The following is a 27,003-nucleotide window of genomic DNA, read 5'->3' on the forward strand; positions in this document are numbered from 1 at the left end:
ATCCCATGTGGACAGTATTAGGAGCTTATAGCTTCAACTTTTATTAGTATAGATTTGTCTCTATATATTATGTGGTATCTCTAGCCATTGATACTCACAGGTCACAGCAAACAAAAATGGATCAAAGATGGAGTATTCGAGGTATGAACGCTCTTGTAACTGGTGGAGGCAGCGCAATTGGGTTATTAATACTGTTGCGTTTAGTATAATTGAAGATCCCTCTACTGATTAATAGTCAGTGTATGAATCTCGAACACCTAACGTGGACATAAGCCGTTGAAACTGAGGAGCAGGCAAAGCCTTGGTTAAGAGATCAGCAACTTGGTCATGAGTGGATATATGAACGGTAGTAATCAACTTATCTTGTACAGCATCACGGACTTGATGACAGTCACGTTTGATATGTTTGGTGCGTTCGTGGAAAACAGGATTAGCAGCAATGTGGATGGCTGCCTGACTATCACAATGCAGAGGAATCAGAGATGATGGTGCCACTCCTAGATCCTCCATGAGTCCTTTTAACCACTTTATCTCCTTAAGAGTGTAAGCCATGGCATGGTATTCGGCTTCAGCAGAGGAACTTGAGACAGTATCTTGTTTCTTGGTCTTCCAAGAAATGGGGGAATCACCCAAATAAATAACATAAGCGGACAGGGAGCAGCGAGTGCGCGGACAGGCAGAAAGGTCAGAGTCGCAATAAGCCGTTAGAGTCAAGAGTCTATCGGAGCGGAGAAGAATGCCTTGATCAGGAGTGCCCTTGAGATAACGAACAAGGCAAAGTGCAGCTTCCCAATGAGCTACAAGTGGAGTCTTCATGAACTGAGATAGGATGTGAACAGGTTAGCTCAAATCAGATCATGTGATAGTTAAATAAATGAATCGACCGACCAAACGACGATACTGTTCGGGATCAGCATACAAAGGACTCTTGACCGATCCAAGCTGGTGATTAATTTCCATTGGTGTTGGAGCTGGTTTGGTACCCAACAGACCAGCCTCATGAATGATATTGAGGGTGTACTTCCGCTGGGACAAACAAAATCCGTCTTTGCCACGAGAGACCTCAATGCGCAAAAATACTTCAGCTTACCAAGATCTTTCATGTGAAAACACTGGCTGAGCTGACCTTTGAACTGATCAATAGCTTCTAGATTATTCCCGGCAATAACAAAATCATCCACATAGACAAGGATGTGAATCACCATCGGCCCACGGATGAAAGAGAACAATGAGTAGTCTTGGTAACTTTGCTTAAAACCAAATTTGTGAAGAGCAGTGGAGAGCTTTGAGAACCAACACCGTGGTGCCTACTTAAGACCATACAACGACTTACGGAGACGACACACTTTGTGTGGATCAGACGACTGAAAACCTGGAGGGAGCTTCATGTAAACCTCTTCCTTGAGATCACCATGGAAAAAAGCATTATGGACATCCATTTGGTGGACCTCCCAGTCTTTGGCAGCGGCAACACCGAGAAGAGACCGTACCGTAGCCATCTTTGCCACCGGGACAAATGTTTCTTTAAAATCAACACCTTCTTTTTGATGATTACCCATAGCAACGAGTCGCGCTTTGTGTCGTTCGAGAGAACCATCAGCTCAAAATTTTAACTTGTAAATCCATTTACTATTGATTGCTTTCTTTCCTGGTGGCAAGTCGGTGCCTCCAATGCATCAATTTCTTTCCGCATTGCTTCACACCATTCTTTGATCTTTATTGCATCCTTGAAATGTTTTGGCTTGTTACTGTCTAAACCCGTAGCCATAAAAGCAATGTGGTTCGCAGAGAAACCCGCATTAGACAAAAACTTAGTGATATGATAAAGAACCGTACCCGAGACCGTAGACGAGGACAGTAAGTCGGAGAGATCAGTGGCAATAGCGTGAGAGGAAGAGTGTACAGGAGGGACAACAAAATCTTTAACAAGAACCGTAACCGTAGGCGGAGACAGAACCAAAGGTGACGGTGTAGTAGGCGTAGTGGGTTCCTCTGTGGGTGGAACATCCGGTGTCGAACTGAGGTCGGACCGAGATAAGTTTGGAGGAACAACTGCACCGGACGGTAAAGTAGAAGGTGTGACCCAGTCATCATCAACAACAACAGGTTGTGGTACGGGTAACGAATGAGGAGACTCGACATGCATGAAAGGAAAAATTTCTTCTTCAAACCGTACATCTCTACAAACGAAATTTTTTTTGGAGGCAAGATCAAATAGGCGCCACCCCTTTTTCCCATAGGGATACCCAACAAAAACACATTTCCGGCTACGAGGACCAAACTTGTCTTTATCGCGGGAGCGTAGATGCGCGTAGCATAAACAACCGAACATTCGTATCATAGAATACGACGGGTGCTGGCCAAACAACAACTCGTACGGAGTCTTGTTCTTCAAGATAGACGATGGTGTTCGGTTTATCAAATGCGTCGCAGTAAGGACACTTTCGCCCCAAAACTTTACTGGCATATGACTTTGGAAAAGACATGCACGCACAACATTAAGGATATGACGGTGTTTGTGTTCAACGCGACCGTTTTGTTGAGGAGTATCTACGCAAGAAGTCTGATGGAAGATACCCTGTTCTTGAAAATAAGACGTAAGACACATGAATTATGTCCCATTATCGGTGCGAAACGATTTGACCAGTTTGCCAAATTGTCGTGTGGACATTGCACAAAAATTACATATGAGCTGAGGAACCTCAGATTTGGAGTCATGAGATAAGTCTGGACGGCCCGTGAATAATCATCAACAAGAGTAAGAAAATAAGTAGCACCATTCGTAGGAGTGCGATAAGGACCCCATACGTCGCAATGAACAAGTGAAAAGCAATCAAAAGCTTTATTACTACTATCATGAAAAACATCTTTTATTTGTTTAGAACGAAAACAAATGTCACAACTTTTGATATCTCCAACATTTCTAGGAGATGGAACACACTCAGATAAAGAAACTAAAACATCAAGAGAAGGATGGCCAAGTCTGCGATGCCACAAAGCACTCGATGAAAGATGATGAACCGATAATTTGGGAGACCATGACGCCAAGAGTCCCATAAAATAGTACACTCCCTCAAGCTCTACCTGCTCCAATCAAAGGCCTCGAAAAACGGTCCTGCAAGAAGCACAATGTGTCAGTAAATATATCAATGGAGCCAGTTTGCTTCAAAAGTTTGGAGACGGAGATTAAAGTGCAATTATAATCCGGAACAAACAACACATCAGTCAGAAGGTAGGCTGAGCTTAATGGAAGAGAACCACAGTTAGTGGCACGAGAGGCTTGCCCATCAGGTTTAGTAACCGGTGAAGGAATAATGTCAAACACATTCACCAAAATAGAAAGATCACCAGTCATGTGGTGAGAGGAGCCAGTATCTAAGACTACATCGGTTAAGTGAGTTTTACCAGACAGTTTTTCGGAAGAGGTATTGGAGCGTTGAGCTTCGAGAAGGTTGATTAGCTGCATGATTTGAGTATTTCCAAAGTCGGACGGAGAGACCACACGAGCCGCGTTGACACGACCTCTTCCGCGACCAGACCCCCTTGTTGGACGACCACCACGTTGAACAAACCGAGATGGTTGGTTGTTGTCGGAAAGAGGTCTGCCTTTTTGTTCAAAGAACCACTCCAGATACCCGGAGTTGAAAACATTCAGAGACATCGTGTCCCTGACGACGACAATGAGTACACGAGAGAGTTGAGCGATCACGGAAGCGAGGAGCAGAGACGGCAACCGCTTGTGGTGGAACCTTTGTTTTCACCGTGAACCCAATCGCCTCTGTTTTAGTTGTTTCTTTGGACCGTGCAACATTGAGATTTTGTTCCTCACGGATGACACGAGAATAAACTTGAGTGAGTGGAGGCTTGGGATCTTCACCGGTGATTGTAGAACAGATGTTGCTGAACCGGGGAAGATCAAGACCGAAGAGGAATTGGTGAACACGGTCATCTTCACGTTCCTTGGCAATATCTGGTGCGGCAGCACAGGTACACTCAACCCGTTTTATAGTGCTGCAGCTCCTCCCATAGTTTGGACAAACGGCCATAATATTCCAACACTGATTGTCCGTTTTGTTTGCACTCCGCAATCTCATCTTTGAGAACTTGCTTGCGAACTCCATTAATTACCAACAGAGAAACGAGACCGAAGACTCTCCCACAAGGTTGACGCCTCGGCAATGAAAGAAACAGTGGAACGAAGCTTAGGATCAATAGAGGTCCTGATCCAACCCACGATCATGGAATTGGCCGCACGCCACATGCTGAGATCAGGTTCAGAAGTCGGTTTTGGAGTAGATCCATCTATAAAACCGAGCTTATGCTTTGCTTAAAGAGAGTTCTGCAATTCCGTAACCCACTCAACATAATTATCCTCTTGCAAAATAATAGAGGATATAAAAGCTCCTGGATTGTCAGAAGGACTTAGCTGGTACGGAGAAGGTGGTGCTGCAACAGCTACCTGTGTGGAAGGGTTTTGAGGGGTAATAGACATGTTGCGGCGACTGTAGAACAAAGAACAGCGGCGGCAAGAAAAGAAAAAGAGTTCTTGTGCGGTGGCGGCGGTTGTGTAAAAACAACAGCGGCGGCGGCTTGTTAAAAAAAAATTAGGTTATAGATTCGATAGCAAATAAGAAAAAGTAATGTGCAAATCTGTGTGTATATTCAATAGAAGAAACAAGTATCTATACAATCGTAGTTGCCTAACTAGGAGATAACTTTGTACCCACGTAAATATAGGAAATAGAAGATTAACATATATCTTAGTCCTAATAACTTGTTTTGATACTGATGTTTAACCTATTAAACAATCCTTGGCAAGAAAACTGCCATTCAGATGATCAACTTCTTACAAAGTATTTCTTTAGATATATTATATATTTTCTGAATTTTTTAATTATACAGTTGCACTTCCACTACGTCTACTACAAGTCTACAAAATAATATATATAATACTCAAACCCACATCCCAAATTTTGTGGGTTTCTAATTTCTTCAAGTCTACAAAATTAGTTTGACTAGAATATATGGGACGGTATGAGACGCAGCCACCAAAGACATAGTGGAGGTTTTGTCGTTTTTCCAATCAAAGATTTTTTATTGACTCGCGTTTTTGCTTTAAAAATATTAGTTTTTATATACACAGCCAAATAAAAAATCTACATCCTAATTAAAAGCTAATGGAAAGTTAGCACACCGAATTGTGGTGTGTTATCTGTCTGTGATAGAAAAATACAATATTTCTCAGATTAGGTAGCGTTGGATCTGCTAGTGATTCAGAGTTTTATTTGACCGATTCATTGCATTTGGTCCAATTCTTTAGAGTGGAATGTTAAGTAATTTTGATTTGAATGTAATTTCTTGGTTAATGAATAGTTGATGTTGAAAAAAAAAAAAAAAGCTAATGGAAAGTTTCTCATTCAAAAAATATCTTTCATTAAACATTATACATGTTGTTTTGAAGTTAAATAAAGAATGTAACGTAACAAAACAAAGACAATTAATATTGACTCGCTTTGTACAAAATCATGCAGAGTATTTTTCTTTTAAATATCATTTAACTTTTACTACTAATAGTTAGCAAGATTTAACTATTACACAAGTAATTGTGATTAACTGACATCAACTTGTGTGAAATCATTGATTTGTGTTAGCTTTGCCAATCTCTATATAATTAAAAGAGGAGTACGTTTGGATAAATGTCCGAAATCTTCCTTATATTTACTCAAATTGCCACTCAATTATGGCAAAACTAAAACGTTTCTAAAAATTAAAAAGGGCAAATTCTTCGGCTTATACATAAAAAAGATTACCCGACCCGCTTGGATGAGGATCCGCGTCTTTTTCCAGAAACCCGACTTTGTAGTTATTTTGGACCGGGCGTACATAACAAAATTCCTCCCAAAAAAGCCTGCAAACGAAAACAAAAAAGCCCATTACGAAAATATATTTTTCCAAACTGTTTCATAATTTCTGAGGATCTTCGTCAGTTTCAAACCACAACAATCACGGCTTTATCATCGCTAATAAAAGATATTCGCTCAATCAATCATTCAAAAATTATAGCATCTTAATCTCCAAAAATCCCTAAATGTTAGTATTGCATAATCTAAACTTCCCTTATATCAAACCTAACAACCAAATAAACCTTGATCTTAAACGTATCTAAGATTTTATGCTTTATACATGCAATCTACCCATTCACCTATAAATATCGTCAACAAACGCATAAACTAAATTATCTCACAGTCAATATTTCTCGAGAACAAAGTTTCAAACACAAACCTCACAATGGCTGCTTCCTACGCTTTCCTCCGCGACATCAAACCTTTCAAGACTTCGTGGAAGGTGCAGGTTAGGGTCCTGCATATATGGAAAACATACACCACACAATTTGGTGAAACTTTTGACATGGTACTCGCTGATGTCCAAGTAAGTATAAAGATCATATACTTTTCTAATATGTACACATATAATAACCATATACATATTCCTAATTTATTTGCGGGTCATTTACAGGGGACAAAAATCCATGCTTCGTGCAAAAAAGATCTCATCTGCCGGTTCGAGAACAGGCTCACTGCTGGACAATGGTTATTGGTCAAGTGGTTAATGTTGGTGAGATGCAGACGATAGATGTCAATAACAAGCCCACACACAAGATTGACTTTGAACTCAGGGATGAGAGGTACTTAGCATGCGTATTAGCGACTCGTAAACCTCGCGGCTTATAGTTGATTGATTTTTACATTTAAACTAATAATAGTTTGTTTCAAATTATAGTGATGTGAGGATAACATGTACTTTGTGGGCATCATTTGCTGTTCAAATCTATGCTGCTTGCCAAGAAGTTGATGTGCACAGGGTGATTTGTCTTCTTAGATTTGCAAAGATCAGACTCTATAATGGTGAGTATTTGCTGGTTTATGAAACTGTTGGATATAATATATTCCAAGATTAAATTTTGCTTTTGTTAACCACGCCTTCATAGATGTGAGGACTATCTCAAATGCGTTCCATGCGTCTCAACTTATTATTAATCCAGACTACGTTGAGGTTATAGAGTTCATGGGAAAGTAAGTATTAATGAAGATGGAAATGTTTTTTATGTTTGTCACGAAGGCATAGAATACTATTTGATTATTGAAATTCTTAATGTAGGTTGCCAAATGATGGACTTGCTCTCACTATCCTTGAGGGCAATCCAAATCGTGAACTACAGTTAGCCAACAACAGAGAGTTCTACCAACAGTTTCCGAGTAGGACAATCAAAGAAATCCTAGAAGCCCACGAGGTATTCCTATAAAACCCTCATATAAAACTCACAGAAATTGCGCTTTATCATATGTTATAACCCGTGAAAATAAGAGTTTTCGATAATGGCATAAGTTGGTAGGGTGAAGCTGGTCTGTACTATTTATGCTATCGACTGTGATTGGGCGTGGTATTACATAGCATGTAAAAAGTGTAACAAGAAGGTGACTAAGGTGAAGCCAAACACAGCTGGAAGTGCTGCCTTGGTAGGCAAACCGAAATGGTATTGTGAGACTTGCGATCGACAAGTGATCAATGTGTTAGCTAGGTAATACAACTGAACTACTTATACACCTACTTTTAAATTAATTATCACTATGTTAAAAATGTTGTCATATGTTTAGGTACAAGACACATGTCAATGTCATGGACGAAACAGGAGAGATGAAACTGTTTATTTTTGATAGCCCAGCTGCTGAGATTGTTGGCTGTCCAGCCAATAATCTTATTGATGGACCTTTTGATGAGGTAACCTTATTTGAGAAAGTAAGATTTCAAATCCATTGACATGAAATATATATACTAGAGTAGTAATCTAAACTATTACAGATGGAAGATCCAGAAAATTTGCCATCCGCCATCAAAAGTTTGGTTGGAAAAACCTTTAAATTCCTGGTGAATATTCAACATGACAACTTGTGGAATGACTATGATACCTACAAGGTTTCAAAAGTGCTTTCTAAAGATGGAGTTCTCGATGATGATGTGAATGACCTCTCCAATGGTGGAGATAATCCACCTGATGATAGCACCGGTGATCAGGTATGTTAATGCCAACCCTAAAATTAAACTTAAATCGTATTCTATGATCTTTTATCACGAGATTTTCTAAAACTGTAATATAAATTTTTTATTCTGTTATTAGGCAAGCCTGTTGCTTATAAGTAGTGAAGATGTTTCTGAGTCTACAACTCCTTCTTCAAAGAGATCAAGTGTTCATCCAGAACTTCCTGTCGAAACATCTTCAGCTACTAAGAAACTTTGTTTGGACCACATCAACGTTGTTAACATCAAAAAGGAGAAGCTCACAAAGGCTGAGCTTTTGGCTGCGGCAAAGAAGGCTGTTCCTGGGAAGGATGGAGGAAGCAAGGGGGCTGCTGGCGAGAAGAAGTGACATGGTCACAATTACTGTTTGTTTAAGCTTTGACTTTGCAGTTTCAATTTCCTTTTTAAGTATGAAATAATTGATTCTATGGTTTGGAATCTCTTCATAATAATATCTGCTACTTGGTTTCCCCTTTGTTATCGTTTGCCTTACAAATTAATACATTTTGTTTTCATGAAGCTTATTTTTCGAAGATTATTTTGATTTCAAACATTTTTAAGAACGTGATAGCAGTAGAAAGTTACATCAAATTGTTTGACTCTATATCTAAAAGAATTTAGCGTACCATTTAATATAATTAGTAAGAAAGAATTTCCGTGGATAGTATTTTATGTTAATAGTTTAAGATAATTAATCCTGACCTAGATTACTCTAAACATAAAATCTTTATAATATATATATTTTTATGTATAAGTATAGATTTATATTCTTATGTATAAGTATAGAAATAAATTAAAAATAGAATTACTTGAAAATCTATGCAATAGAACAGTAATATCTACACAACTAATCTTGCACATAAATAGTATACCATGTTTGTATAAACTGAAAAATATATTTGCAAACAAATCTGTAACAAGACAAATACTTCAACTGCGTTTGAGATATATTTTCAGTATTAATTCAATCAAAGAAAATTAGGGCTTAAATTACGGATTTGTATATAGATATTATTAAAACATTAAACAACATCATTGGAAAAGAACTTCTATCAACTTTGTTTTAATGAGATTATTAGTAAAACAAATTAGAGAGTGAAGAATGAAGAAGAAGAGAGATTTGTCAGGCAATGGAGTTGATCATGAAAGTGAAGAGAGAAAGAGGAAATGTTCATCTAAAACCAGAGAAGGCGTGGTTATTCATGAGAATTCTAATACTATTCAAGAAAAAAAAACTATACTATCAATCTTAAAGGGGTTTATGCAAGGGTTTTCACAGATTTGGCTAAGTTAAATACGGTTTCTATTGAAGAATCAATCTATCCAACAGGAAACAAGAGTAATCAAGGAATAAAAGGTAAATAGTTTATTGTGTTTACCTGTTATCTTTTTAGTCCACAAACTTTTGCTAATGTATCCCTGGTACCTGTAGGAAATGTGTTTCTTAAAGATCAAAACAATATTCTCTCTCTTCTCTCTCTTCGGTAGCGTTCGCCCTAGCCGTCATTTTCAGATCTACGAAAGAGCCTCCGCTCTCCGGCGCCGGTATAGCTTCAGCTTGCCGGCGTCGGACCTTGTCCTCGTCTTGCTGCTCCGTTGTTCTCCCGTCAAATCCAAGTCCGTCTCGTTCCAAGATCTCGTCTAAACCGCACTTGCGGTGTCTTCTCCGGCGTTATTTCCGTCGTGAGTTGTCTCCTCCTCTCGCCTCTGGTGGCCTTTCACCTCCGCTCGCCTATTGGTGTTGTGGGTTCTTCGGATACTTCTCCGGGGTTTGCCCTTCTGCTCTCGCTCTTCAGTCAGTTTCTGGGGCTGAGATCTCCTCGATGAGCCTATGGAGACCCTTCCTCTCCCAACCCGTCGGCTTCCGCCTCCCGTCTAAGCTCTCAACCGCCTCTCTCCTTCTGGGCTACTTCTGTGATTTTCCGGATATGCCTCCTCCCAATTTCCAGCATTTCAGCCTCCGCCTCTGCTCCTAGCCTGAAGAACCAGATGCCTTCTGGCGCGGCCTCTGCTACTCTTGACTCCTTAGTGGATCTATTGGGTCTCTGGTCCAACCAAAGTGTCATTCTGTTCTGCCCCTTTCCTCCCGCCATCACCTCCCAGAGCATTGGATACTTCTCCTGCTCCTCTCTGCCTGCATCGGATACTTCTCCGGCGGGTCCAGTTAGCCTTCAATATAGTACCACTGATGTTGGTTTAGATTCCGTACCGGTTGGACGATGCTTGATCACCGGCTCTGCTTCTGGTGTTCATCGAGGTTGCCTTCAACCTGTAGCCACTTGTATCGGCTCAAAATCTGTATTAAAGTCACAATGTTTGGTGACTCCCCCGCACTACCAGTTGAGGTCTTTGTGTTTGACATTGCTCCTGGTTCTCTATCAAGCATTGTTATGCTTGTGTCTCTATCTTTGTTACTTGCTGGTTTATTGTATTTTATTTTTCAAGACTGCGATTCGGATGTGTCCGATAGCTTATCCTCTTGTAACTCTTTAGTTTGAATGAAGAATTTGGTGCACAAAAAAAAAAAAAAAAAAAGATCAAAACAATAATTTATCACCAATTCCCATCCAACAAAGTTTAGGTCCAGTCAATACCAACATATACAAGTCTCCTACCTTAGCGAGTATGGGTGGAGCAAATTTCCAAATAGATACTTTAGCAACTCCATCATCAACGTGTATGTATTCCACTATATCTACCATAAAAAAATTTAATTGTTCAAGTCAATCTGTTTAAATAACATAAGCTGTAATTTTTGAAGTGACAGGGGTAGACCAAAACATTGATCTTTATGGGAATTACACACCTGTGAAGATAAACCAAACATATGCATCACCTGCAGATCATGATTTCTTTGAGTCAATACGAAACACCTCTAAGAAAGGTAAATTACTTTCTTACAATATAAATGTGTAAGAAAATAAAGGAGATTACACAAATGTTTGCTTGCTGGTAGTTACCTGTTTTGCAGATGGTAACTCTAATCTGTCTGTCGTTCATATACGACAATACTACACTCCAGTGGGAACAAACCATCGTATTGATGATCTGCGAAAGGAAGCTAAAAAATGTAAGCAAAACATGTATAGTACGTTTATAAAAGAAGTAGAGTTTAAGTGCTTCCCTAACCTTTACTGTACAAAACCAGCTACTTTCGAAGAGGGATTACATAAGACACACTACAATTTCGCAAGAGATGACCCTGGATTATGTACTAATCTATTTGGGTCTGGAGAAACTGTAATTGCTGAAGGTATGTTAAATACCTTTCTTTACTAAAGGAATTTTTCAATCATGCTCAAATGATCCTTATTCAATATTGTCTAGATGTAAGGACAACCCGTCAGCCCAACAAAAATGAGGGTAAAAGGAAGAAGAAAAGAGTAGTAAATCCTGTTTTAGAAGACATTACAAACCAACCTCACTTTATGAGAAGACATACGCAAGACAATCCAGAAAAAGGTAATACGGAAAACCTGCAAAATATTGTCTGAGAGATAAGTTTGTTTTAAGCTTGATTGAAACATTTACTTGAGTGATATTGACAACAAATATATACTGATAGATATGCAAGTACAAGGTGGTAAAAGCAAGAATAAAAGAGTAGTAAATCGGGTTTTACAAGACATTACAAACCAACCTCACTTTGTGAGAAGACAGAGTGAAGACAATCCTCCAAAAGGTAATACTAAAAGCCTGCGATATATGGTAAAATGTATGAGCTTGTTTTTATCTTCATAGCAACAGTCACTTGAGTAATATTGACTTTGTAATATATACCAATAGATATGCATGTACAAGATGGTTCTAACCATAAAGTGAGAAAAAACAAAAAAAAGGCTCCCAATTTGGAGGATTTTCTTGAGGAAACTACTTATGCTTCTTCAAGTGAAGGTAATATAAAAATTAAATGAATCTGATTATTTGAAAAGCAATTTTAAAAATGAATCTATTACAATGTTGACTTGGATACTTAATAAGCGGTTATGATCTGACAGATAATGAACAGAACTTTGATGTTAGTAGTCAAGAAGACAGTGACTCAGATAATTCAGTGGCCAGTAGTGACGTCTCCATTGAATCAGAAATTCGGCTGATGGTCCAGAAAATTAGCGAGAGATATAAGAGACGACGTAAAGGTTTCAATGTTAAATCATTGTCTTTAGGTGGATCCAGAAAATTGAATTCAAAAGGTGACAATATATCTCAGAACAGACCAGAAGGTAATATTTGAGAAATAATAACAACAGGACCCGCTGTTTTTTAAAGTTTTGTTATAATCTAATCGATAATTTCTGATTCGTGATGTAGGAACTGAATATTTAAATCATGGAGATCCAACATACAAGTGTGCTTACTGTGGAGCTATGATGTGGTATGATGAGAGAGTAAACAAACGAAGAAGATCAAGAAAACCTAAATTCTCTCTCTGTTGTTTACAAGGAACAGTCAAATTACCATTCCTTAGAGAGGCACCAGAGCTCATTAGAGAATTGCTTAGTAAGGACGATGCTCTAAGTAGGCATTTTAGAGAAAATATACGAGCATATAATATGCTCTTTGCATTTACTTCTCTCGGTGGTCAAGTTGATCGTACAGTTGAGAAAGGTAAAGGTACTAAGCAATTCAAACTACATGGCCAGAATTTCCACAAAATTGGAAGTATGAAACCAGAAGATGGAGATTATGCAAAGTTTTCACAGCTGTATATAGTAGATACAGAGAATGAGGTTGAAAACAAATCATCTGTTATGAGGTACACCAATTTCAAACTCCATTTATCCTATTAAATTTACTTTAAGTTTTATTGTACTATCAAATTAATAATCTTCTTAGCATAATCTAATTTAGAGCTCATTTTAAAATGTATAGCAAAGGAAAACAAAGAGAAAGATTCACAGGGAAAAAGGGTATAAGAAAGGAACTCATTGCGAGACTAATTAAAATGTTGGATGACGTAAACCCTTATGTCCATGCATTTAGACAAGCTAAAGATAAGTTTGATGCTAATGAAGAAGATAAATTCCATTTGCGCATACTTAGTGATCGTGTAGGGAAGGATTATAGTGACCCTCACCAAGAGTAGAAATCTTAAAATGAAAGATCAGAGAAATGGCCCGGAAAAGACGTAAGAAAGAAGAAGAAGGGAAATAAAGGAGAATGGCCCAAGGAAGTCCGAGAAAATATTCGTAAGTTGGACAATGGCCGAGCCAAAAACCGGAGTAACCGGACGTACGACCGAGACCCTAAGACCGATCAGGAGCCAGAAGAATGGGCCGAGAAGGCCGAGGACACGAGAAAATTTGTGGAGGATCGAAGGAGTTGCCAAGTACTCGAGAAAATTGTCGAGACTTGAGGGAGTTGCCGAGTACCCGAGAAAATTGTCGAAAGCTCGAGGGAATCTGCCGATGACTCGAGAAAGTGTCGAGATATCCGAGACGTATAGTCGAAGTTGCCCGAGACGTATCGCCGAGGCGTATGGTCTGCCCGAGAGACTGCCGCACGTACCGAGCAGACGTCCGGACGGTCGAGAAAATGATCTGACCGAGTCGAGAAGTACCGGAGGGAACGTCGAAGGTGCCGGACGAAGAATCAAATATTTTGGGGAAAATAGTGTTTCCTCAAAATTTTGACCAATAAAAATTGAGGAAAGTGGAGAATTAAAATAATCAAAGAAGAGTTAGTGGGAGAATTAAAAATTCAAGGTGATTAAGAGGAGATAGTGGGAGGATTAACTTAATCAAGCTGATTAAGAGGATTTGGCAGAATTCTATTGGCTGAGAGCTAAGATTAAGCCTTGATTAAGTGACATGCACTAATAAGAAGCTTTACATGCACTAATGGAGGAGTTTTCATGCACTAATACAAGGGGGATTAGTGGATTAATGGCGAGCTCCCATTGGAGGTGGGATTCACGCAGCCCATGCAAGGGGTGTAGGTGACACTTGTCGAAGGGCATTAAGGAGGAAGCCTCGAAAGTTTGCCTATAAATACAAGGCAAACGATTTCATTTGGGTGTTTAGCACAAAAACACTCAAAAGCTCTTAAGTTATTTCGAGAGAGAAATAAGAAGAGATCATCGAGAGAGAAAGAAATCATCGACATTGTGTCGAAGTAATTATCGAGGAGGAGGTCGAGAACGATCGAGGAAGAGATCGAAGGAGAGGCATTGGTGTCAAGGAGTTGGTTGTGGATCGAGGTGATCAAGAGGAAAAGCTGTCTGATCGTGAGGTGCAGTGAAGTCCGAGGGAAATCATCGACGCGTAAAGGTGAGTCTGTGGTAAGCATGTAGAGTCGCTTCCCTTTTTGTTGCGGTTAAAGGATATTGCATGCATGCGAGAATAAGTGATTTGCACGGTGAATAAGGGGAATTCACTTGAGGTGCGGTTAAAGAAGAGATTGGGTAGATTAAACTCTTAAAAGGTGGTTTAAGAGTTACATGCATGATCGAATCTAGAGGGATTCAAAAATATTAAGCTTTGCTTAAAATCGGGTTCATGCATGAATTGATAAGTAAAGTGGATTGCATGTTGATGCATAAAATTTGGTTGAGATTGATCGCATGCGTGAGTTGCTTATAAGGGATGTAAGTGGCTAAAGCGACTGAATCTACATGCGAGATGTGGGTTTGAATGGTTTAAGCATGAAGGGTGCATGCATGTAAAATAATCTTAAAGTTGCTTGATTTGCTTTCTCGCTTCTTATGGATTATTCTATGTTAGCTTTTCTTGCGTGATATAAAGCTGGTGTGCTTGATATATCACGGCTTGAATTGAGCATGATGTGGGTGTGGTGGTAGCTTAGTCTCTTGAAATCGTTTCTTGAGTCTTAGCTAGTAAGGTATCGATCCGCTGTTCCAATTATGAGTGTCACGCGTGAGTTCCCGAAGACCACTCGCGCAGGGATACTATCACGGCTGGCTAGCTACCGGCGTGACTGCTGCATGACGATGTGGCATGAGTGTGTGTGGGCTCATGCTGGTGACCTGTGTGGTCTCGGCATGGAGCAGGTGTTGGAATGGAACAGGGTATCGAAGGGCCCTAGGAGTACAGAGTCTAGAGTATTTAAGTGTTTCTTGTTATGTCTAGTCGTCCTTGCATGTTGCGTGTTGCGTGTGGTGGTGTGAAGTCTAAGCGTCTTATGCTAGACGTCTTAGTAAGTTGTGTGATGTCTAAGAGTCTTGGAATTAGACGTCTTAGTAAGTTGCGTGTGGGAGACACGAGTTTAAGACCCAAGTGATTTTCTCTTGTGGCTTAAGAATTGCCTTCCTCTGCTGGTGGCAGATTGGAATGGTTCGAGACAGATCGTGGTGATCTAATCTCTGTTGCATGGTCATTGGTAGTGGACAGAAAGCTTCCGCTATAGCTTTTGTTGCGTTGCTTTGATGTTATCGCTTGTGGCTTGCTAGCTTTCTTTGGTTGCCGGGGTAGTCGGCTTGGGAAGAGTAGTATCCTGGTTAGGATAGAAGGGGGTACCCAGACTCACTGAGTAATCCTAGATTACTCATGACTCTTCGTTTTGGCTTTGCAGGGAAGCCTAAGTGAGTCTAGAGCCGGAGCAAACGTTAGGGTACCGGATAGGGTTTTCTTGTGTTTCTTGTAAAACCCTATATTTTCTTAAACGACTAAGAGTAAAGTTTTCCGACTATCTATATGTATTACTTTGATGATTTATTTTCGAGGAAATATTTTATTAAAGTGATATATTCGGTTTTCAGGAAAGCATGGCAAGTTGCAAATGATACTCGGCCTTGTCCGGACCAACACAACGCACCAGGCCGCGAGGCTTGAAAAGCCTAAGTAACCTCGGTAGCGGGTGGTATTGTGCTAGGGAGGACCGGTCGGGAAGTCTGCAGCTTCCGTCCCTCGGCCGGATCACCTCGGTGCAGTTCCGCAAGTGGCGTCTCGTGGCTGCCCGATGACCTTGGTGGTCATAGAGCGGTTCGGGGGCGTTACAAGGATGGTAGAACATATTATATGCTAACTGCATCTGAAGTTGCTGCATTGATTCCAGGAGATTTTCGTCCTGAAATGCCTGAACGTGATATTGTTGTGCAAGAGAAGAGTAGTGGAAGGCTACAAAGAATAAGTGAAGTACATGTTTCTTACTTGGCACTACAATATCCTCTAATTTTTCCCTATGGTGAAGATGGTTTCAGAATTGGAATAGAGAAGGGCTTTAGAGGTGACAAAACAGATACAGAAAAAAAGTTTATTAGTCTTAGACAGTGGTTTGCTTTCAGGATCCAAGAAAGAGAGAATGAATCCCAAACTCTGTTAACGTCTAAGCGTCTATTCCAACAGTTTTTGGTAGATGCATACACCAGTTTGGAATCAAACAGGTTGAAGTATATTAAATTTAACCAGTCGAATCTAAGATGTGATAATTACGCATCTCTTGAAGCAGCGGCCGAAGGTGGAAACAATAACATGGAAGAGCAAGGGAAGCAAGTTCGAATCCTTGCCTCTTTTACTGGTGGACCTCGCTATATGTTGTAGAGTTATTATGATGCCATGACTACATGTAAACAGTATGGGTTTCCCGACTTATTCATTACTTTTACATGTAATCCCAAGTGGCCAGAAATAACAAGGTACTTGAAGAAGAACAAATTGAATTCAGATGATAGACCATACATTATGTGCCGGATGTTCAAGATAAAACTTGAGTCTCTTATGAGAGATTTAACAGAAGAACATATACTAGGGAAGACTACAGCGGGTAAGTATTTTGTTGAGCTTCCTAAATTAAATTCTGGTCTAAGATTTTACTAACAATCTGTTTGCTACTAATGCAGCAATGTACACCATTGAATTTCAGAAAAGAGGACTACCCCATGCTCATATCCTTCTATTCATGGATCAAAGTTGTAAATTACCAACAGGCGATGATATTAACAAGATCATATCTGCTGAGATTCCATATAAGCTTCAAGATCCTGAACTATACGATGTTGTCAAGGATTGCATGATCCACGGACCGTGTGGTGCTGCTAAACCAAATTCACCATGTATGGTTGATGGAAAGTGTTCTAAATTTTACCCTAAGGTCCATGTTGAAGATACAAGTGTTGGCAAAGATGGATATCCAGTTTATAGGAGAAGAGTATCTACGACTTATGTAGAGAAGAATGATATAAAGTGTGATAACAGATATGTTGTTCCTTATAATCGTCTCCTATCATTGCGCTATCGGGCTCACATCAATGTTGAGTGGTGCAACCAATCTGGTTCCATCAAGTACTTATTTAAGTATATTAACAAGGGACAAGATCGTGTAGCATTTGTGATAGAACCTAAAAAACAAACTACTTCAGTTGATAATGGCGAGGGTAATGGTTCTAACATCACAAAGGAAGCAGGGACTGGACATACTTCATCTTCTATAAATCTCGAAGAAAAGAAGAAAGATGAAGTAAAACATTGGTTTGATTGCAGGTATTTGCTTTCCCCATTATTTTAAAAATTTAAAAATATATACTGATTATTGAGCGTTTGTGTAGAAAAATTGATATTCACATTTTTGGCTTTTTAAAGATATGTTTCAGCTTCGGAAGCAGCTTGGAGGCTTTTCAAATTTCCAATACAGTATAGAAGCATACCAGTGATGAAACTTCCATTCCATCCTCCAGGAAAGCAACCAGTTTATTACAAAGGAAAAGAGAACATTGAAGATGTTTTGGAAAGAAGAGCTAATGTGGATTCTATGTTCATGGCCTACCTTAAACTGAATCAGGTTAACGAGTTTGCTAGACAGTTCACTTATGCTGAAATACCAAAATATTTTACTTGGGATGGTAAAATAAAGCAATGGAAGCTTAGAGAGAGAGGTTTCTCTATAGGAAGAATCAATTATGTACTACAGAAGATGGAAGCTGAATATTACATGAGAATACTTCTTGGTATAGTGACTGGTCCTAAAAGTGATGAAGATATTAGAACATACAGAGGTGTTGTCTATGATACATACAAAAAAGCATGTTGGGCACGTAGTATTTTGGAAGACGACCAGGCTTATATAGACAGTATTTTAGAAGCAAGGGCATGGTTTTTTGGACCGCAGCTGCGTAATTTATTTACAATGATGCTTTTAGATGGTTGTTTATCAAGACCTGAGCATGTGTGGGAAACAACTTGGCAAGTATTATCAGAAGACATCGAGAACAGGAAAAGAGAACAATACAATAATCCAGGTTTGAGAATCTGTTTTTTTTTTAAATAAGAGTTTTAAAGTTATTATAGGTCTGTCTAGGAAGAATTAGATTGTGCCAACTATTATATCACTAACATGTAATATCATCTGCAGCATTGAATTTAACAGAGGATGAGAAGAAGAATTATACTCTCTATGAGATAGAAGAGTTGATGTTAAGCAATGGTGGAACTCTACAAGCATTCGACGATATGCCTAAGCCAACTGATATGGGTGTTGATCATTCCAACCGTCTCATTACAGAAGAAAAGAACTACAATCGTGATTATTTGAAAGAGAAACATGATGAATGGATAAGTAAGATGACATCAGAACAACGAGTTATATATGAAGAGATCATGTGTGCTGTTTTGAAAGACAATGGCGGAGTGTTTTTTGTATACGGCTTTGGAGGGACTGGAAAGACTTTTATGTGGAAAACTTTGTCTGCTGCTGTGAGATATAGAGGATTGATAGCAATAAATGTCGCATCAAGCGGTATTGCGTCTTTGTTGTTGGAGGGTGGAAGGACTGCACATTCAAGGTTTTGTATCCCAATAAACCCTGATGATTTTTCAATGTGTAATATCAATCCTACTTCAGATCTTGCTAACATGTTGAAAGAAACATCTTTGATCATATGGGATGAAGCACCAATGATGAGCAGATATTGTTTTGAGAATTTGGATAGAAGTTTGTCAGATATTATGAGAAATGGTGATACTAAGCCCTTTGGTGGAAAGGTTGTTGTGTTTGGAGGTGATTTCAGACAAGTTCTCCCAGTTATCAACGGTGCTGGTAGGGCTCAAATTGTTCTAGCCTCTTTAAATTCATCATATCTGTGGGAACATTGTAAGGTTCTAACTTTGACAAAGAACATGCGGCTTATGTCAAATGGAGTGTCTGATAGTAAAGCAGAAAGTATAAAGGAGTTTTCTGATTGGATATTAGCAGTTGGGGATGGGAAAATAAATGAGCCTAACGATGGGGAAGCTCTAATTGATATTCCAGATGAATTCCTAATCAAGAATGTTGGTGATCCGATCGATGCTATAAGCAGAGCCGTGTATGGAAATTTGGAAATGTTGCACAACGAAAAGGATCCTAAATTTTTTCAGACCAGAGCCATCTTATGTCCAACAAACAAAGATGTTCACACTATAAATGAACGATTGCTTGAAAAGCTTCAAAGTTAGTAAATACTCAACTATATTGTTTTTTTGCAGCAGCTTGCTCATGAAATAATAAATATGTTCTAAATTTATTATATACAGGAGAAGAAATGGTGTACTTAAGTGCTGATAGTATTGATCCTCAGGATAGCGAATCACTAAACAACCAAGTATTCAGTTCTGATTTTTTGAATAGTATAAGACTATCTGGATTGCCAAATCACAGTTTACGTCTTAAAATTGGTGCTCCTGTCATGTTGCTACGGAATATTGATCCTAAAGGTGGTTTATGCAATGGTACAAGATTGCAGATTACACAAATGGGGAATAATGTTTTAGAAGCTTGCGTTATTACAGGGGACAGAGTTGGAGACAAAGTTTTGATTCCTAAGATCTTAATTAAACCATCAGATACTAAGCTGCCTTTTAGGATGAGGAGAAGACATTTTCCATTAGCAGTGGCTTTTGCAATGACAATTAACAAGAGTCAAGGACAATCACTAGAAGAAGTGGGTTTGTTTCTTCCTCGACCTGTGTTTTCTCATGGACAGCTATACGTAACTTTGTCAAGGGTGACATCAAAGAAGGGTTTGAAAGTGCTTATCGTGGATAAAGAAGGGGAGCCACAGAAGCAGACAATGAATGTCGTTTTCAAGGAAATATTTCAGAATCTATGGAAATAGTTTGGGTATCCAACATCGGTTAACAGATTTCAGAATCTAATTAAAACAAAGCTATGTATGAGTTTTGAAAGCGAAGTCTTTATTTTTTAAAAACATTGGTCTAGGTTTTCATGAATCGTTAAGAGATATGGATGTTTTTTAAAAAAGATTAGAGTATTTAACCCAGAAGAAAATTTCATTATAAACCAATATTAATTATCTTAATACTCAGATGGAAATAATTTCGTCAAAATATTGTCCTTTACCAGAAAAATCAACAAAATATTTTCCTTCTTTTTTTGTTTTCCTATTATTACGTTCTCACCAAATCTGTTTACTAAAATCGTTGTAGAATATTTTATTCCGATTGAAATTGCGGTATATCCTGCTTAATTTTAAATAAATTTGGAATAAAACCCTAAAAAGCTGAATAGTATAAAAATCTATGTAAGGTTCTAACAATCAAACACATAAGCAAAAAAAAAAGTAAACCTCTTCCTCTCTAAGAGAACAAATAATATGAAAAACAATCAAGATCCACTTATTCGGGCTTGGTTTGATCTGAATGTTACGTGTTCGGAGGCTAGAGATCTTACTTTTGAAGAAATCCCTCAGTTTTTTTCATGGAAACAGAAGCTGAAACTTTTTGAAAGAAAGCAATTAACACTCGGGAAACGAAGGACAACAGATATTTCAAGCAACCTTCATGGTAATGTTTGTTTGAAACTCCTTTTCAGGTATTTGAAGGGACCAAGGAATGATGAAGATTTGAGGACCTACAATGGTGTGCTCTACGACTCATACAAGGAAGCATGTTTGGCCAGAGGTTTACTCGAGGAATGATGTGTGGAAGCATCTAGATAGGGTGAAATTTTTTAATATTTTTATTTACTTATCTGTTAGAAATAAGATTTTATTGAACTTAAATTTCAATAACATAGTTTGATACAATTATCCTAAGTGAGGGTTCGAGAAAACGAACCTTCTGAAATGAAGTTACTCCTCTTTATGATGAAGCAAGTTCCACGCCTTTGATTTAGGTAATTATATTATGTATTTTGGTCATCTACAAAGATATAATTAACAGCCACTTAGCATTATTATAAGAAGATGAGCATGGGACTTCTGTTAATATAAATTTTCCAAGAATCAAAATACTTATCTTATTGTAGTTTATCTCCAACACAATGGAAGAGTCTAATCGATAAGAAACCAAAGTTTAAGTCAGTACAAACATAAATTTCACCAGAAAGAGCTTAAAATGTTTATTTTATGAAGTTAACTTACTCCTCTCTATGATGATGAAACTTCTCAGTTGTCTTCCACGGTTTCCTTAAAGAAGTTTTTCAGTTGTTACCTACACATTTAAATTAAACAGCCAGTAAGCATTCCAATAGACATAAGCAATTACTTTCGGTTAATAAAAAATTTCCATCGACCCAAATACTTATCTGATTGTAGTTTATCTTCAAAAAAATGTAAGAGCCTGATCCAGTAGAAAACAGGTCGTAAGTGAATATAATCACAAAATTCATCGGAAAGATCTTAAAATAGTTATCAGAAAATGGAAGTTATTACCAAGCATCGGTTGATAGAAAGTTTCAGTATCCAACAGTTGTTTCCTCCGGAAGATGAACAAAACAGAAATTACAGGTTAAATCAGTGAGCCAATTTTGTTAATTAAACGGTACAAAAAGTCTTATTCAAATCGGTGAGCACACCACAATATAACCGTAAATGCTAAAAATCGTACAAGTAGAGATTATTCAGAAAGATTTGATAAGTTGCTTACCCAGATGATCGATTGGTTCCCTGAATTATCAAAATCCCAAAACACCTCCGTATTTAAACCGATTTAGTTCAAATCGATCGTCTAGATGATGTAGCCGTAAGCACCGTATTGGATAGAAGGAAAATTTTCTTTCTTAGTTTTCTGATATAGCAAATCGATGGAGTGTTTCAGAATAATTAAAACGAAATAGAGAACTTACTTTCTTAAATCAATAGGAAAAGAGGAAGGAAGAAGAGGGTGAGACCATGAGCATTGGTTGGGACAAAAATTTGGTCCTTCAAATATTTTAATTTTATTTTTAGAGTTTCTTAATTTTGGTATGAGCATTGGTGTCCCTCACAATTGGTCCCCTGAAAAAAATAATATTATTTTTTATTTTAAAAATTAATTATGTAAATTAAAAAGTAAAATCAGACCAGATAGTGTCGAAACAAGAACAGATAGTGTCGTTCCCAATTCTTTTTTCCCTTTGTCTTACTATTTTTTTCTTACAAAATTATTAATTTTTATTTAATTTGCTAATAACCAAAAAGGCCTGGCCCAATAGAAACATAATTTGTAGGAAAGCAAATGAAATCCATTACATATGAAATAATATTAATGGGCCGTTTGAACATATATATAGATGAGAAAAATTAATTTCAAAGAAAATGTTACACTTACAATGTCACAAGCGTGTATGACGACGCTTTATAAACCAAATGGGCCTGTCAGGCCGAATCATGGCTGTATTTTCATGTGTCTGTCGCTCACGTCCCTTTAGCAGTAATACTTCCGTTAATGGCACCGGCAACAACAATATCTCACAATCCAAATTAACATGTTTTTACCTTTTTTCATTCGTCACTTTACCAAAATGTATGGTATTTTACAGACTTTCTCTCAAATTATTGAATTCCATAAACCAAAATAATTTGTATCCTGTGACTACCATCATATCTTATCTTTTTGGTTTGATCCGATAACTTTGTTCTTCTTTTTTATAACAGTTGTACCAAAACCAATACATAAGAATAAGACCTAAACAATGAGAAAAATGTAAAATACAATGAGTGTAATTTCTTATCACATGATAAGAAATAAGAAAGAAGTAGTGATCAAGTAAAAATTTATATCCCTGAATGATACAACGTCTCTCGGATCATATGAAAAAATTAAAAAACATGTTAGTTTGGATTTATAGGGTCATATGAAAAAAAGAAAAGAAATAATGGTTATTGTTGTGTTGTGTGGAGAAAAGATCACACATCATATGTGAAAGAACTTCCGTAATATATAAATGGTTATAGTCTCTCCAATTAATTGTCAATTGGTTTTGAGTTGAAAGCCTATATTAAATCTTTATTTAACATGGTATCAGAGCCTACACATGCTGGTCCGTTAATTAATCCGACCTAGAAAGAAGCTAGATCACTCCATTAATTGATGGCCCAAAGGAAGATCCAATTCCATCGAGATAGCTGAAAAAATAAAATATTATCTTAAGGGGACATGATGGATTCTGTCAAGATTAATGGCAAGAAGAGTCGGGGGATTGTGGAGAAAAGATTCCACGGATAGATGTGAAAGAACTTAAGTATATATAAAGGGTTAGGGTATCTCCACTCTGCCAATTAGTTTTGAGTTGGAAGCCCATATTAAACCCTAATTTAACATGTTGTCTTTGCCATGCATATTCAATTGGTTATTGTGTTGCATAAGTAATAGAATTTTATGTTTATCTAGACATGTTACCATGCATATTCAATTATTTGTGTAGATATTGATATTTCGATGTGTTGGCGAAACAATTATTTTTCTACAGAAAAAAAAAAGAAGAGTATTTTAAATTTAACGTACGGAAAAAAATAATATATATTTTGGACCCCTAAGAAAGAAGAGGAGAAGAAGATGACGTCCAACAAGATGGCCTCTCAGTCTAAGGTCTGTTTTATCCTCTTAACTACGACAATCAATTCTTCTCTCTCTGAATCAATATTGATCACAGGTTTTGGCGGAAGAGAAATCGAGTGTTAGAATCTTGACATTAAACAAACCCAAGCAGCTGAATGCTCTGTGCTTCGACATGGTATTACATCTTTCCCTTGTAGTTTCCTCCTCCATTTCGTGCACTAGTTACATATTGGCTTGCATCAATCTTCTCTAGATCTCTCGGTTGCTACAACTGTTCCTTGCATATGAGGAAGACCCTGGTGTGAAACTTGTCATTCTCAAGGGTCAGGGAAGAGCCTTTTGTGCTGGTGGCGACATTCCGCCTGTTCTTAATAACATCGTACAAGGTATGTATCAACATCACCCTCCCATAACCATGTTTCTGTTTCCGTTTGCTTATTTAAACTTCTAAACTCTCCATACTACGTGGACTAGGCAAATGGAGACTCGGTGCCGCTTTTTTCTATGATCAATACACGCTCAACTATGTTCTGGCCACGTATAGCAAAGCTCAGGTCTCAGCATACATACTGTCCTTTTAGTGAATTTGTCTACTCAAAGTGTGTAAGCTCATTAATTCGTTTTCCATGCTGTTTTGGAATTGTAGGTTTCAATTTTAAATGGTATTGTCATGGGGGGTGGAGCTGGTGTCTCCATCCATGGTCGATTTCGCATTGCAACTGAGAATACGGTACTGAAATATATATGTCCGTGCATGGATGACAAATGGATATCGATCTGAAATATGCTCATTTCACTTCCATATCGTATGCGTTTCTCCAAGGTTTTTGCCATGCCTGAGGCAGCTGTTGGGCTCTTTCCAGATGTAGGCGCCTCCTATTTCTTGTCAAGGCTACCTGGATTTTTTGGTAACAAAAGTCATTAATATGTTTTCCATATCCAAAAAATTCGAGCCTATATATATATATATATATATATAGACGTCTCATCTTTCATGTCTTCTTCTTTGATTTATACTAGGAGAGTATGTTGGCCTCACAGGAGCTAGGTTAGATGGTGCCGAAATGCTTGCTTGTGGTCTTGCAACTCATTTTGTGCATTCAACAGTATGAAATTCTTTTTCTTACATCGTAATTAGTATTTCCCTATTGTCGGCAACAATGCCATGTTTAGGCTAAAAGTAGGGCTCTCGTAATATTTAAAATAAATATGGAGCAACACTTTACAAATATGTGGCAAACTTGCCATCTGTAAAATATCTTATTGTCTCTATTTCCTCCGACATTATAAAAGACTATTTACTTCAAATTTTTCTATAGATAATACCTACTATTGTAATGTAAAGCACTATTTTCTTCGGCAAGGATCGTTACTTAGTAAGAGTACTCCTTTCCACAGAGGTTAACTGCACTAGAAGCAGGTCTTTGCACAGTTGGTTCAAGTGATCCAAGCTTTGCGTCAACAATTCTTGATGCATACACTGAGCATCCGCACGTTCAACAGAACAGTGCTTACCACAGGCAAGTGTATATTATTTTTCCGAATATCTTTTGTCATTCCAACATCACAAGCATTCTAAGTAATGTGCTAATACAGTTTCTCTATTCTTGGTTATGAGTACGTTACAAGTTTTATTAATTTCAACCTTTATTGGTATCAGCTTTCATAGAATCCATGTCATAGAAGATCTTCAATGGAAAATTTGTTTCTTTACACAGGTTAGATGTCATTGATAGGTGCTTCTCGAGAAGAACAGTGGAGGAAATTATATCTGCCCTTGTAAGTTTTTCATTATAATTATATAGGAAATGTTGACTTGGGATCATGAGTTCACTGAGTTACTTTTACATTGCACTCTACCATCATATATCATATATGTATTGGTTAGGAGAGAGAGGTCACTCAGAAACCAGATGATTGGATCTCAAATACCACTCAAGCATTGAAGAAGGCTTCACCATTAAGTCTTAAAATTTCTCTTAGATCGGTTAGTTCCCAAATGTGTCATATGCAATAATGAGAGAAAAAAAAACTGATTGTGTTTATAAATTTCAGATAAGAGAAGGACGATTGCAGGGGGTGGGGGAGTGCCTTGTCCGTGAGTATAGAATGGTTTGTCATGTGATGAAGGGAGATTTAAGCAAAGATGTAGTGGAGGTTTTGTCGGCTGTTCCATTTTGTATATATCTTCCTCCTCATATAATCATATTGTACTTCTGTAGACGTAATTACAACGTGTCTTACTTATGTATAGGCGTACAGAGCCATACTGGTAGACAAAGATAAGAACCCACAGGTTAAAAAATCTCTCTATTTGGTATATATATATATATATATATATATATATATATATATATATATATATATATTTTGTCATATTGTTGATATAATGTTATATTGCTGAAATTATAGTGGGAGCCAAGGCGACTTGAGGACATCAAGGATAGAATGGTAGATCAGTACTTTGAGAGATTGGAGGGATTGGAGGATCTAAAGTTTCCGCCAAGGAACAACTTGCATGCTTCATCAATCGCTGCAAAGCTGTAAAGACACGAAAGGATGCGTAATGAGACATATAAACCATTGACCAAACCAAGCAAGAAGACCAAACCAAGCAAGAAGACCAAACCAAGCAAGAAGACCAAACCGAAAATATCAAGATTAAGTATTTTAATAATTCTTCCGTTATTTCTTATGTTGTCGCAAATAAGAATAAACGTGCTTTGTGTCCTCCTTTCTAGGAGCACAGCATCTCACGTTTCAATTATTTCCCTTTCTGCAATCTGCTTCCATGTATGTAGAAACTTCTATTTCCAAGTTCACTACTTAATAGAACATCAAAAATAAGTCCTAAAGAAATCGTGTATACTTGTTCTCTTATACAAGCATTGATTGGTGGTCGATTAAGTGGTATATGAACCTTCATTTCGCTTTTGATCAAAACCAATCATCCTTCATCACATATATGAACCTTCATTTCATTTTTTGGTATCAAAACCAATCATCCTTCAATCACATATATCGATTTAAGTAGATCATCACGATTTGTGGTATTAATCCGTGCATATATGGTGGATGTAAGATCCGGTTCCAAAAACGGTTGTTGGGACCAAAATCTCCTCCGGGTTCGGGTTCTCGGTCACATGCCCAACTGTTGACTTTGTGTCCCCTTTTTTGGACACGTTGAGTTCGACGATGAGGTGGCTCACTTCGATAC

The 27,003-nt window shown here is 37.9% G+C and overlaps 4 protein-coding genes, 1 long non-coding RNA gene and 2 pseudogenes across 20 annotated transcripts; 5 read left to right on the forward strand and 2 right to left on the reverse strand.

Annotated features, from left to right (window-relative positions):
- Positions 1-1,609: 1,609 nt before the first annotated feature.
- Positions 1,610-4,046, reverse strand: LOC147943627 (uncharacterized). Its single transcript, XM_087512301.1, has 4 exons — positions 3,689-4,046; positions 3,085-3,606; positions 2,686-2,867; positions 1,610-2,578 (listed from the first exon to the last, which is right to left on the reverse strand). The coding sequence occupies exons 1-4, from the start codon at positions 4,044-4,046 to the stop codon at positions 1,610-1,612; spliced, it is 2,031 nt and encodes a 676-aa protein (XP_087368427.1).
- Positions 2,824-22,245, reverse strand: LOC109133083 (uncharacterized). 16 transcript variants are annotated; one of them, XR_015556719.1, is made up of 16 exons: positions 22,093-22,245; positions 21,894-21,974; positions 21,680-21,723; positions 21,389-21,587; positions 21,084-21,298; positions 11,717-11,772; positions 11,497-11,552; positions 11,343-11,399; positions 11,206-11,255; positions 11,037-11,124; positions 10,883-10,912; positions 10,692-10,771; positions 9,456-10,563; positions 6,283-6,360; positions 3,406-5,908; positions 2,824-3,115 (listed from the first exon to the last, which is right to left on the reverse strand). It is a non-coding gene; the product is annotated as an uncharacterized LOC109133083 (long non-coding RNA). The 16 variants fall into 16 exon arrangements; XR_015556722.1 differs by lacking the exon at positions 11,497-11,552 and having other exon boundaries at positions 11,343-11,469; positions 11,722-11,772; XR_015556718.1 differs by lacking the exon at positions 22,093-22,245 and having other exon boundaries at positions 21,894-22,067.
- On the forward strand, positions 6,289-8,425 carry LOC147943628 (replication protein A 70 kDa DNA-binding subunit A-like). Its single transcript, XM_087512302.1, has 9 exons — positions 6,289-6,429; positions 6,627-6,685; positions 6,781-6,905; positions 6,989-7,073; positions 7,159-7,291; positions 7,401-7,579; positions 7,656-7,779; positions 7,861-8,073; positions 8,177-8,425. The coding sequence occupies exons 1-9, from the start codon at positions 6,289-6,291 to the stop codon at positions 8,423-8,425; spliced, it is 1,308 nt and encodes a 435-aa protein (XP_087368428.1).
- On the forward strand, positions 14,939-16,866 carry LOC147943629 (uncharacterized; annotated as a pseudogene).
- Positions 16,838-18,297, forward strand: LOC147943630 (uncharacterized; annotated as a pseudogene).
- Positions 18,382-20,122, forward strand: LOC147943631 (uncharacterized). Its single transcript, XM_087449956.1, has 2 exons — positions 18,382-19,458; positions 19,542-20,122. The coding sequence occupies exons 1-2, from the start codon at positions 18,441-18,443 to the stop codon at positions 20,120-20,122; spliced, it is 1,599 nt and encodes a 532-aa protein (XP_087306082.1). The 5' UTR covers positions 18,382-18,440.
- A 1,553-nt stretch (positions 22,246-23,798) lies between the features above and the next one.
- On the forward strand, positions 23,799-26,533 carry LOC104786576 (putative 3-hydroxyisobutyryl-CoA hydrolase 3). Its single transcript, XM_010512006.2, has 13 exons — positions 23,799-23,816; positions 23,881-23,961; positions 24,040-24,172; positions 24,261-24,340; positions 24,433-24,516; positions 24,610-24,694; positions 24,807-24,892; positions 25,185-25,306; positions 25,505-25,565; positions 25,675-25,773; positions 25,842-25,943; positions 26,041-26,082; positions 26,199-26,533. The coding sequence occupies exons 1-13, from the start codon at positions 23,799-23,801 to the stop codon at positions 26,331-26,333; spliced, it is 1,128 nt and encodes a 375-aa protein (XP_010510308.2). The 3' UTR covers positions 26,334-26,533.
- The last annotated feature ends 470 nt before the right edge of the window (positions 26,534-27,003 follow it).

This window comes from Camelina sativa, chromosome 5, assembly GCF_030686135.1.
Source record: "Camelina sativa cultivar CO46 ecotype springtype chromosome 5, ASM3068613v1".
NCBI classification, from domain to species: Eukaryota; Viridiplantae; Streptophyta; class Magnoliopsida; order Brassicales; family Brassicaceae; genus Camelina; species Camelina sativa.

Coding starts and splice junctions, on each gene's coding strand:
- LOC147943627 (XM_087512301.1), bottom strand. CDS start 4,046: ATGGCCGTTTGTCCAAACTATGGGAGGAGCTGCAGCACTATAAAACGG. Junction 3,607..3,688: donor TGATCGCTCAACTCTCTCGT/GTACTCATTGTC, acceptor TTGAACAAAAAG/GCAGACCTCTTTCCGACAAC. Junction 2,579..2,685: donor TGAGGTTCCTCAGCTCATAT/GTAATTTTTGTG, acceptor TTTCAAGAACAG/GGTATCTTCCATCAGACTTC.
- LOC147943628 (XM_087512302.1), top strand. CDS start 6,289: ATGGCTGCTTCCTACGCTTTCCTCCGCGACATCAAACCTTTCAAGACT. Junction 6,686..6,780: donor TTTGAACTCAGGGATGAGAG/GTACTTAGCATG, acceptor TTCAAATTATAG/TGATGTGAGGATAACATGTA. Junction 6,906..6,988: donor AAAGATCAGACTCTATAATG/GTGAGTATTTGC, acceptor ACGCCTTCATAG/ATGTGAGGACTATCTCAAAT.
- LOC147943631 (XM_087449956.1), top strand. CDS start 18,441: ATGTTAAGCAATGGTGGAACTCTACAAGCATTCGACGATATGCCTAAG. Junction 19,459..19,541: donor ATTGCTTGAAAAGCTTCAAA/GTTAGTAAATAC, acceptor TATTATATACAG/GAGAAGAAATGGTGTACTTA.
- LOC104786576 (XM_010512006.2), top strand. Junction 23,962..24,039: donor ATGCTCTGTGCTTCGACATG/GTATTACATCTT, acceptor AATCTTCTCTAG/ATCTCTCGGTTGCTACAACT. Junction 24,173..24,260: donor TCTTAATAACATCGTACAAG/GTATGTATCAAC, acceptor TACGTGGACTAG/GCAAATGGAGACTCGGTGCC.